General features: G+C 39.1%; 1 protein-coding gene across 1 annotated transcript in view; it reads right to left on the reverse strand.

The window, feature by feature from the left end:
• Window positions 1-12,045, reverse strand: part of LOC124158874 (uncharacterized PE-PGRS family protein PE_PGRS54-like) — a 113,335-nt gene that overhangs the window by 22,687 nt on the left and 78,603 nt on the right. Inside the window, exon 3 of the mRNA XM_046534270.1 lies at window positions 9,413-9,709. Within this exon, the coding sequence (XP_046390226.1) occupies window positions 9,413-9,709 (297 nt within the window). The remainder of the gene's footprint in view (window positions 1-9,412; window positions 9,710-12,045) is intronic.

Below are 12,045 nucleotides of genomic sequence, written 5' to 3' on the forward strand. Positions count from 1 at the left end.
GTGCCTAAGTGATTAAATTCCTTAACTCGATGTACCGGATTTTCCTTAATTGCAGCATCCTACGAAACCTTAAAGTTGTTATATGTACTTATTTTCCTTTACAATACTTGAAAAAATGTTGTTAAAAATTTAATCGTGTTGAAAGTCAAGTAGGCTTAGCAGTTAATTGCCCAGGTGTACAAAGTTTTGTATGCCAAAAAGGCTGGTCGAAGACCAAGAACGTTTATATATTGTTTACAAATTTCTGTGATAAAATCTGCAATTCAAATTTTGCTGAGTATTTAATTGCGTCTTTAATTCCGAAAATATTATTATCCTTCCCTGAATTTCCCTATTTCAGATGTAATGAAACTTTATGAAAAATTCTGGAATACAGACTATCCCATTAATAAAATTGTATAATAGTTTTAATTTTGGTTTCGATATCTTTCCGCAACATTCGCAGGTTCTCGATGGCAAAAATTTACTTAGGAAATATTTTATCTCAATATTTTCATAAATCAGGGAAAATTTTGTAATTTTGATATTTTTTATGAAAAAAAACGATCTCGATGAATGGTCACGAAAGCATTTGTTTCACCTCCTCAATTACGCAAAATTATCTAGCAGTGTCAAAGCTTGGCGTGGGGGGTTTGACTCCATTCAATGACCCAGTAGAATGGCATTGCTTGCAGGCTTTCCTGTGGGAGGTGTTGGCCCTACTCTGTGCAATTCGGCCCCAGCTATACTCAGAAGCTCGAGCAATCCGTAGATTTCGACAATTACCATGTCCTCCGAGACAGGGGCGCAGCTAGGAATTAAGGCTGGGGGGGGGGGGATGGTTTAGGTGCAACTAATGCCGGGGTGTGTGGGGGTATGGAATACCCACCAGGATAAGCGGTAGGTGCGAGATCAATAAAGTGCAGAATTTTAAGGTAAATTCTTCAAAATGGTGAGTTTCACGACTTTCTGAGGGATATTTTATTAATATTTACACTATACTGTTAGTAATATCAATCCAATCAAGTAAAATGGATTAAACTTAAAAATTTCTCTGAGCTCTGGGGGGAGGGGGAGAGGTTATCCCCCAAAACCCCACTCCCTGCGACACTTATCCGAGATGTGCTTGCCGGAACGTCCGAATTTCGATTGCCATCTGTTTGGATTAGTCGGCCTGTTTTTGTTCACGTCATTATGGGATGCTAAGGAAGTTACCTCGTATAAAGTTCTTTGGGCTGCTCATGTTTGGTAAGTACCGTAAATTTCTATTCAGGATGAAGAAAAATTGTGTCACGAAATTTTTACCCTGGATAGCTGATGGCAGCAGGAATCGAAATTACTAATGATGTTTTGGTCGTTCACTCATGACTTCGAATGCTTTGCTTACCGGAGATCGCTATTTATCCAAGGCATCCGGCAAAAGGGCAAACTCACGCCCACGGACTTCTGTAAAAAACGTCCAAGAATGTTTAAGAACCACAAAAGTCCTAGCTCTGCCGTGAATGACTAATTTTCGCAAGCCTGTGGCTCAGTCCGGAATGTGCTATATCTATGCAACCAAGTTCAATCACTGAGCGGGAGTGGAGCAATTAAAATTTTACAGGGTGGAGGAAAACTATGTGAAGAATTTTTAACCCTTCATAGCTAATGCCAGCAGGAACCCAAAATAATAACGATATGAAGGTCGAAAACGCACCTTTTTTAAACAACAGAATCTTTGAGCCAAGAGCTCCGATTAGCCTCGAGTTTGCCCTGTTTATCGGATGCTATAGACAAAGGCAATGGCAACTGCACGCGAATCATTCGAAGTCATGAGTTGCATAGAGCTTCCGACAACAGGATAAACTCGCGCCCAATCGGAGCGCTTGGGTCAAAGTTTATGTAGTTTAAAAATGGTACGATTTCGACCTTAAAATTTTTGGTAATTTAGATTCCTTCTGGTATTAGCTGTCCTGGGTTAAAATTTCATGGCATAAATTTTCTCCATCCTGCATAATAATTGTCAAATTTATGAAGTAATGGCCACTGATGGGCCATGAAGGGTTTTATGTGATTTTATCGATTACATTAGCTCGTCGTTCAAAGAAACCCGCCGATCGGAATGCTTTATTTAACATTTGTCTGGTTATTTTTTTACTTCAAATTGACTTAAGCCATAATATTTTAAATGAAAGGGACTGGGCCAAGAAATAAGCCGTGCGAGCATATATAATTGTATTTATTACTCAAACTCTGCCTCAGGTATACTGTAATAATTTACGAAACTTTTCATTGTTTTCTGATAATTATTGCGTAAAATTGTCTTAAATAATACTGATGCTTTCACTAGTGCAGAAATATTTTGAATGAAATTTATTTGACACGAAAAATTGTGACTCGTGACAATATATAGAAGTTAAACTTCATTGAGGCCTGCCTTAAGAATACCATTGGAGGCACATTTTCTGCGCTTGTCATCGGCCACCTAAATTAATGTGGGCGAGGAAGTGTTCCGGCCTGTCAACTTGGGAGACTATGTCCACCATTTCTAGGGCCGAAGCGGTCGCCGCCCATATCCCGCTGTCTAGTCCGTCGCGAACGCAGTCGCACGCGCTTGACCTTGGCATTACGAGGGAAAACGCGTTCGCAAATGAATGAGCTACTCATCCACTCATATTTTCTCTTTCATTTAAAGTTAGCACTAAATACTATGAGGGTTAAATATTTAACATTGCGTCAATTTCTTCCGTAAGTAAGGCCAAGTAAGACAGATATATTAATTTTATCTCAGTCATTCTTCCCTAAAAGAAGAAAAATTAAAATTAAGATAAAATAGTAATCAATCTAATAACAAGAGTGGAATGTCAATGGCAGATTTTCTAATCCATCCTAAAGATAATGCGTTTGAGATCCGATATGGCAAAACTGGTGACTTTTACAGAATGATTAGCATTTTTTAAACATTGTTTCTTAAACTGGTGAAATATAACTTTCATTTAAGAGTAACCTTAAAAATGAATATATTTTCATTTTTTATAGAAATTAAAGGAAAGTGCCCTAACGTATTTCTATACTCTTACTCCTTCACTGTCTCTTCTGCGGCAATTGCGGTCACAAAAATGGAAGAGAACTTAGCAAATTCAAATTAAATTTAAGCAACATTCACATATGAATGTCTGGAGTAGGTATTTTTTAAAAGTGGAAATTCTTTGATTATCAGCTAATGCGGAATTTTATGTTACCCATCGTGAGGGTCACAAATTTGTCCGAGTTTGCATGCAAATCGATTGGCCTGGTAATGTTTCATAAACTCCACTGAATGATCGGCGGCAGCGGCAGAATCATTATGACTGAATTTGAGAGTTGTGGACAAAGGAGCGCCGCTGGAATGGAGATGCGTCAACGTGAATTATCCTCCATCAGTCTTTATTGTCGTCTCTTTGGGTAACCACGGAAGTCTGTTGTATTTACGCTCCTATCGGTTTTCTGGTCAAATCATCTTTTCTTTAGTTATTGAAAGACTTCATTATCGGTCGTCAACGATGATTAAACGACAGAAGGACCATACGGAAGTCCATATGTGTTTGAAACAACGAGGTCTGCGTCCGAAAATGGTGGAACGAGACTGTGGGCATATCGCGTGAAGATACTAAAGGAAATCCTCAGTGTTTATTCAAACAATTTTTGTGTGTTGCATTTCCTACAATAGTTGAAAGTTGGCATAATTTGTCACAATATTAATTGCTGAGATTTGATGTGGTCTTTTTGTTTAAAATTTTGCGTGAACGAAACTTTCTGGGCCTGTGCAAATATTTTATATTTTAATTGTGGTGTCCAGCTGCTGATGCACTAGCTTGACAATATGCTATTGATTGTGAGTTTTAATCCTGGTCAAGGTCAGATGAAACATAATATTAATATTATTACTCAGTATTTCATCACATATTCAACTTGATAATACTTCCACAATGTTCAATTAAAGGTGTAATTACGCACTTCAGCTCATATTCATGGCAGGCGCGCTCTGAGTAAATCGCATTGCTTTAAGCCCTAATTTGCCTTGATACGGAGCGCATGAAACCTGTTATTTAGGTGTTCATGAATAATCTGGCTGATGCGGAATGATGGTGAAAGCCAGGGCAGTCATAAAGCTAAGGTTTACTTAAGTGATTAAAACGACACTATATATAACGAATGAACTTCTTTCGCGGGTCAGAAAAATTAGGATGAAATAAAAATTAAATCACAAACGACATGTATAGATTAATCTGTTTAATTGGGCAACTAAGCGTTTATTAAACGTACTTATTTGTTTTAGTGGTTGGTTAAAAACCTTTGTATTGATTTACCTCCCTTGGGAAAAATATTAGTAACGAGTAAGTAGATGGCAAAATAGGAGTGTTTACATTCGTGGGGGTTTGCGAACGTTGTTTTATTAGTCATATTGTCGTCAAGCATGAGATTGCATATCCCTCTTATTTGTCTGGAAGTTTATACCCTCGTTTAATATCATTCATTCATTTCTAATCCAAAACTATGCTTCATTTCCTTTTCTTTCATCTGAATGCATAGTCTAGCCATTTGACCTTCTCTTGATATGGGAATATTGTATTAGATTTCTTGTTATCATTGAAAATCCATACTTCTTACATAGTGGCATGGATTTGACTATTCTAAACACACGTCAAGGTTCTATTTAATTATGTAATAAGTTGGGAAGATGGCTAAAAGTGTAAGCATACATGCGTGGCAGTACTTCACACGCTGCTTACGGATGGAGAGAATTCTCGTCATTTTATTTACAAGCGTTCCGAACAGATGACGAAGATTCTCGTCATTTAGTTGCGTCCTCTTGAACAATTTCAAAGCATACTATAAGTATGAGGTTTTATGTTTTCAGTTATTGTTCGTTACCAAGTACGAATGGACGTATCGAGATGTTATGTATGCTTCTGACCCAAAAAGTAAGGGAAACTGTCATGTGGCTGAAAACTTTGTCACATACGATGGCTGAGCCAATTTAACTTTTTTGCACTCGAGAAAAATAAGGTAGAGGCTGATTATGATAAGTACGGGGGTCCGGCTCCCACTTTATCCGCCACTGGTCTGATTAAAGGTAAAAAATTGACGTAGCAAGTGTATTCAATCCTTGTATTACACTTGTTATGAACATCTATTTCAAACGAAAAGTTGTGGCACTTCCGAACATGACCGGTCTTCGTAAAAGATCCTGGAACCACGTTCCGAATGCCTCCAGACATGGGCGTACCCAGAATCAAAACTGGGGGGGGGGGGGTAAAAACTAGCTGTGGTCGTTCAAGCTGTACATTTTTTTGAACAGAAAAGGTTAGAAAAACCAAAATTTTAAGGACATTATGACAGCAATTTATTAGTTTTTATAATTATTTGCTTGGAAAAATAATGATTTTTATTTTAGTCCTATGTCTTATACTGATATCATTTTTCTTCAAAAGGAAAATTTGTTCATAAATTTAGCTATGAGCTAATTTTAATTTCGCTTCTGGGGGGGCAGTGGCTCCTCCTTTGCCCCCCGCTGGGTACGCCCATGCCTCCAGACCGTCTGGCGAGTGATGCTGCAGGCGCTTGAGCAACTTTACGACATTCTCGCTCTTCTTCGTGCTCTGCGGTGACGCCATCCTTTCGCCTTTTTTCCTTCTTTGATGAAGGCTCAAGGGCGTGAGATGCTTCTCGTCATGGACGATATTAATTTCGAACGTGAAGAATCAAGTCAAGTTTTCCAGTAAAAAAAAGAGGAAGACGAGTTTCTTTACAATGATGCGGCTGTTGCATTTCCTTAACTCCACATTGGGGCCGTATTCTCGCACCCGAAATCGTAGTTCAACAAAAGAATTCAGTAATTGGGAGAGAAATTAAGCCTGTTAATTTGGACAGCTAAGTTGCCGATGCATCGATTCCCTAAGTGAAAACTCGTGGAATGAACCGGACGAGAAGTGGAATTTCGCAAATTTCGGCATTGCGGGTGACTGCGTAAAGTTATCACCGTGGCTCATGGACGTACCCAGCGAGGAGCAGGAGGAGGCAGCAAATGTCTCTAACAATAAGCTAAAAGCAAGAAGCCCCCTTTAGAAGCAAAAATCGCTAATGTCTTTAAGGAAAATAATATTTTTTTCAAGCAAATAATTTTAACAACTAATAAAAAGCTGTCACAGTTTCCTTAAAATGTTGGTTTCATTCACCTTTTCCATGCTTAAATCTTACCTAAAACTCGAACAACCATGGCTTCCCCCCCATAATTTTTGATCCTGGGTACGCCCATGCCGTGGCTAGTAAAGGTATAATGGAATCGTGCATTTTTGCGTTAATTTATGCGTTCATTAAACTCGCATGGGTTGATGTTCCGTGTAGATAGGGATTTTATGATTTTTTTAGCACAAAATTCAAACAATGGAAAATCAAAAAGCGTGGATTAGAATCCTTAAGTGGCTGTTGGAGATGTTTTTCGGTTGTACCCCGCGTATTTGTTCGGTTCTTGCCCGACGTTTCGTGGCCGTTGCTAGTCAGGTTTTCATTGAGAATGATGATACTTTCTGTGGAGGGTGTTTACAAGTCCGGCCAGCTAGAGTTGTCCGATGACAGCGCAAAGGAAGGGGCGGAGAACCCTGAGCCAGCACAGTTTGCAGCCGATCGCTGTCCCCAAAACGCACCTCACACCTTCGCCTAGTCATACAACGTTGTCACATGCATGCGAAGCACCGAAACAAGCCTAAACCATCAAAGCAAGCCCTTTCTCCGAATCACCAAAATGAAGAATACTTCATATGAGTCCTTCGCCTTTTTTCCTTCTTTGATGAAGGCCCAAGTGCGTGAGATGCTTCTCGCCATGGACGAGATTGATTTCGAACGTGAAGAATCGTTCACGCTCGCACGCTCGTCGTCCCTTCTGGCACCTTTCTTCGCGAAAGCCTTTTGCTTACATGTGACCTGGGCGTTTCCCTTTCTTGCTTGGCAACCTTGCCCCCTACCCTGAACTAAACCCTTCCGCGTGTCAACTCTCGGCGACCGGAATGTATATGGAAGGATAATCTACCGAAAATCGTAGAAATTTCCTTCCTCATAGGAATTATTTTTCTTTTCTGTAGAAACGTTAAATCATGGTTTCGCTAGTAGTAGGACCCGCCCGCCTCTGTGACGGTGCGGAATTCCTCATCCCTTCCCTTCCACTCCTATCCACTTCTTTGAGGCGTCGCGACTAATATAATAATTAAATATTGTTATAAGAAATACCGAAACGAGCAAAACTTACTATGATATTGTGCAAAAATATAGGCAAAATTACCGTACACAAATTGATAGATGAATCCCATGAAATTAAAATAGTCATTAATTAATTTGAATTTCCCTAAAATGTACTATCTCTACGCATCGGGCGTTTTGGGCTGAACATGCCCATGTTTGACGGGTTACACAGGTAAACATAGTAATCACACTGACCTATCAGGTACGAAATATTTTAGGCCACATCCTGTAGAATCCGAATACACAATTCAAAACTTCCTTGTAAAAAGTCGCAAAAATGAGTTTTGGCCAGATTTTTTAGATTTGGGACCACTGCGCGTCGTCGGGCTCCTATCGCGGCGGCCAGTGGCGCCGACTCCATGGGGCCTGAGGGGGCCCGAGCCCCCTCAAAGTGTCGTTAGGGGGGGCGGATCCCCCTCAATAATTCAAGATAATAATTAAGTTATATTATGCTTTGTGAAATCACAAAAATATTTTAGTATTTTTTATTTCCCATGTTTGACGCTAGTTACCTTTTCAAATACATTCAACAATGTGTTAAAACAAATAATTATAAGGTAGTAAGCAGGTTAACTGAAAACAAGTGGTGTGAATTATGATAGTGTTACGGTACTGCGACACACTTTGAATTTAACCTCTTTCCGGGGCAAGAGCCCCGATATGGGCCCCCCCAATATTTTTAATAAGTCGGCGCCCCTGGCGGCGGCCTCTCCTCCTTCCTTTCTCCTTCCATGTCCTCCCCCTTCCGTGGTGCAGTCTCTCTCTTTTCTCCACTCTCTCTCTCTCTTTTCGCCCTCGCTTTTCACCACTGCACCACGCAGACCCTGCCCCGGGAGTGTATCCCCGCGAGCCCGCCCTGGCGTCTCGCTCCACGTGTATGTGGAAGGAGATTGAAAGGGGAAGAGGTGAAGGATCGGTCATTTTACTTTGCATTATTTTAAAGCCGGATTCCACGTGTGACTGATTTTTAACCGCAGTCCCTGCTGAAATTCTCTTCACATTTCTTTATCTCCTGTGCCTCTCGGATAAGCCGGGGTTTGTATTTTGTCACAGGATCCACCACTTTGTATCGTATCGACGATAAATATCGCAAGAAAGTGAAGAAATTAGGTTGTATGAAATGGAAATGATTTGTGGTACTAAGATATTATAGCTTTCATACGATTAATCTGCTTTAAAAGATTCAAGGTCCAACATCTGTCGAGCACGATATCCCCCGTGGCCAACAGCGAACTGTGAACTGGGCCGCACGTACGAAAAATCGATCTTACTTTGGGCGTCGCAGGTGATCGCATTTCTCCTTTTGGTATCATAATCTACATGTTTTGTTGTATAAGTGGTGTAAATATCTCGAGGTAACTCGGTGATCCTTTTTTTTATAATCCTACACGAACACAAAATTTCGACGAAAAACAGGGTTCGCCATTTTGTATCGCATCGGCCACAAATAATACAACTGAGTCGTGAAAGTTGTCAAGAATTAATAATAATAAACCGCATAATAATATTGTAAATTTTTGTTTTTATTGAATTACTACAGAAGGTGTGGCATTAGTGTTAACATGCCAAATTTCGAAAAAAATTCAATGAGGGCAATTTTTGAGAAATTTGTTCAACTTTGAGGCCAAGTATTTTGTTTAAAAAATTTACCTATGAAAAACGGTTTGCGTAAAAAATGCACTTATGTATTGACGACATCTGTGCAAAGTTTCAATTTTCGCACTCAAAAAAATCGATTTTGAGGTTTTGTCCAGTTTTTTTCGATTTCAGCCCACTGTGCGGTTAAGCACCTTTAAACTTTCTTTAAACTAAACACTCTTGGGCCAGGGTCTGTAAGCTCTCGCTTTTCACCATTGCACCACGGAAGGGGGAGAACATGGAAGGAGCAACAACACCTTTAAATTACCTGGCATTTATAAGTAATATTAAAGTCTCCTATTTTGGTTTCAATATTCCTTAAAATTTGTATTATAATATTATTATGATTGAATTTATTTATGAAATTCAAGTTTTAAATATAATATAAATGTGAAGCTTTCAATGTGTCACTATGTAATATATATGGAAACTTCTAACCAGCCTTATGGATTGAAAGGACCAAGTTGTACATGCAAATGATGACAATCAGCAGTTTATGGAAAAAAGCGTGTTTTCTTTTAAATCTCCATTCATTTACCTTGTACTTGGAGAGCACCGTTTCCGTGACGTACATTGTCTTGGGCCTGTTCCTCTGCATGGTGAGTGGTTGGCCGGCTGCCGCGGCCCCTCTCCTCTGCCGGGTCCTGGGTGGGGGCGGGGGCCCTAGGAGGCCCATTTGTCGGTGCAGCCTCCTCTCGGCCTCCGCCTCCTCCCGCTGCACCTCCCCTCCTCCCGCCGCCTCCTCCTCCTCCTCCGCCCCCGGCAGCTTCTCCTCCGGGCTCATCCTCTCCAAGTGACACTGACGCGCCCTGTAGTCCTTGTAAGCTATCACCCTCTGCTCGGTGCGAGGAAGAAGAGAAATGTGTTTAGCACAGATAAGTCCACGAATTTTACATAAGAGGATATTCCGATAGGCCACTGAATCTGATGTCACCCACTGCGCGTTTTTTCCTCAAGTTTTTTTAATGAATTTATTATTACTATATATTATTTATTTTTTATTAATATTTTATTTATTCTAAAATCATCGACCGAAATTAAAAGGAAAGTGAAAATGGTTTATTAGCGAGACTGTGAACATGTAACACCTTTAAATAACTTGACATTTATAAGAAATATTTAATTCTCCTATTTTGAGGTCAATATTCCTTAAAATTTGTAATATCATATTATTGTGATTGAGTATATTTATGAAGTTCAAATTGAAATGTAACATAAATGTTATGCTTGCAATGTGTCACTATGTAATATATATGGAAACTTCTGACTAGTATTATGGCTTAAAAGGACCAAGTTGTGCATGCAAATGATGACAATTACTATTATTAAACTTCACTTCCCTGGAAACAGTACATTTAAGGGCTTTACATCAAAAGATTCTAGCAATCAACAACAATGGACCATCACGAACATCCATGCCGTGGATAGGGACAGCCTACTCAGGCTGGACTCGATCCCGCGACCTTTGGTTTGGCAGGTAAGGACTTTACCCCACTGCCACCGAGCGAAAATTTGTCAAAAAATTATTATGGAAACTATAAGTTATCTTATTTCTAGACCTCTAATTTGGTATTCACTACGTATTGCCTTAATCGAAAACTTGACTGCTGTATTAAATATCTGATGACTAGATTTTATATTTGGACTTCATTGTTGAAAATGGCCTGACCTAAGCAATCTCGGAAGAATACAGGGTAAAAAACGTCATTCCAAAAGTAGTACAATTATTTTTTTAAAAGGAAATTATTTGATAACATTTGCAAAATCACTTTCGCGGTCAAACTAATTGTTGCCCCAACTACTCCAAGTGGTTTGATCCCACTCCGACCAATAGGAGCGGCGCAGGAAATTCATTACTTTCGGAGCGCACCCTGTTAGATGATGGATGGAAGCTTTCGCATGAGATGTATGTATATAATAATATAATTATAATGGTATGTATTTATTGATGTTATGAGACTGATCCACCAAATATCAAAATTTCACTGCATATTGATTAAAAAAAACAAAATACATATAAATGTTGCAAGCACCTCATATATAAAGAATTAGAGAAAGGAGATTGAAAAGTAAGGGCGGATCCAGAATTTTTTCTGGGGCGCAAGGATCCGAAAGGTAAACAGTCTTCTCTTATTTGAGATTAAAAACAACATACGACATCTTTCTCTCACATACATCTCTATATTCTAATATGAAAGTCATTTATTTATATGAAGAAATGATTGAGGCTCCATAATACTCAAAACAAAACGAACGTAATGATAAACGTATTAAAATTCTTGGCTATTTTTTTACTTCTTTGAGGGGTGCCTAACGAGTGTGAGATTGCACCTCTACTCTTTCATCCGGAAACCTTCCCACAATACGCTTGATGAATTGTAATTTTTTCAGGGCTCCGCCGCAAGTATTTCTTATGTCTTCCCCACAATAATTTTTAAGTATCGTAACTCCCAGATATTTAACTTCATCTGTCACCTGTATATAAAGACTTTCCACATCATACATATGAGGGTGGTCGGACTACCTATGCAAGGAATGTACTTCTGTGCATATCCTCAGATTAAATTCTTGGCTCCCACGCTCGAACGTAACTTAGATACGATGAAAGAATTTGAAAATCTTATTGTATCCACTGAATTCTGCGTGTTCAAAGTGTGACCGGTAAAGTGCGAAATAGGATCTCTATTTATCTTTTTCATCATAAAATTTATTGTATTGATATTTTAAGATTTTTTATTTATTTTACGAGTTGTGTGCAGAAAATTACGGGAATTTTTTAAATTTCGCGTGTTTGGGGATTCCGATAGTCAATTTATTTTTGTTGTGTTGGTATACATGTCCCTTAAGTTTGATAAAATTTTCAGCTATATTCATTGTTTACTTTGTCTGAGGCAGCTGCATAGGTTGGACGTGTCTATATGAGTTAGACGATTTTCGTTTTTTAAAGAAATGGATCGAACAGTTTATATCACGTTTTGCTTAAAAAATGAAATACATGGTAGCAAAGTGTGTGAAGTGTTAACAAATCCATATGGTAAGCCAGTTATGAGTAAAAAAAAGAATTTGTGTGTGGTATAAGCGTTTCCAAGATGGGCATTAACGTGTTGAAGATGACGACAGGTGCGGTTTCAACGGTATGCAAAGTACGCGGTCGCGTAGGGCCCCGAGCAA

Source organism: Ischnura elegans, chromosome 5, assembly GCF_921293095.1.
Source record: "Ischnura elegans chromosome 5, ioIscEleg1.1, whole genome shotgun sequence".
Classification (NCBI taxonomy): Eukaryota; Metazoa; Arthropoda; class Insecta; order Odonata; family Coenagrionidae; genus Ischnura; species Ischnura elegans.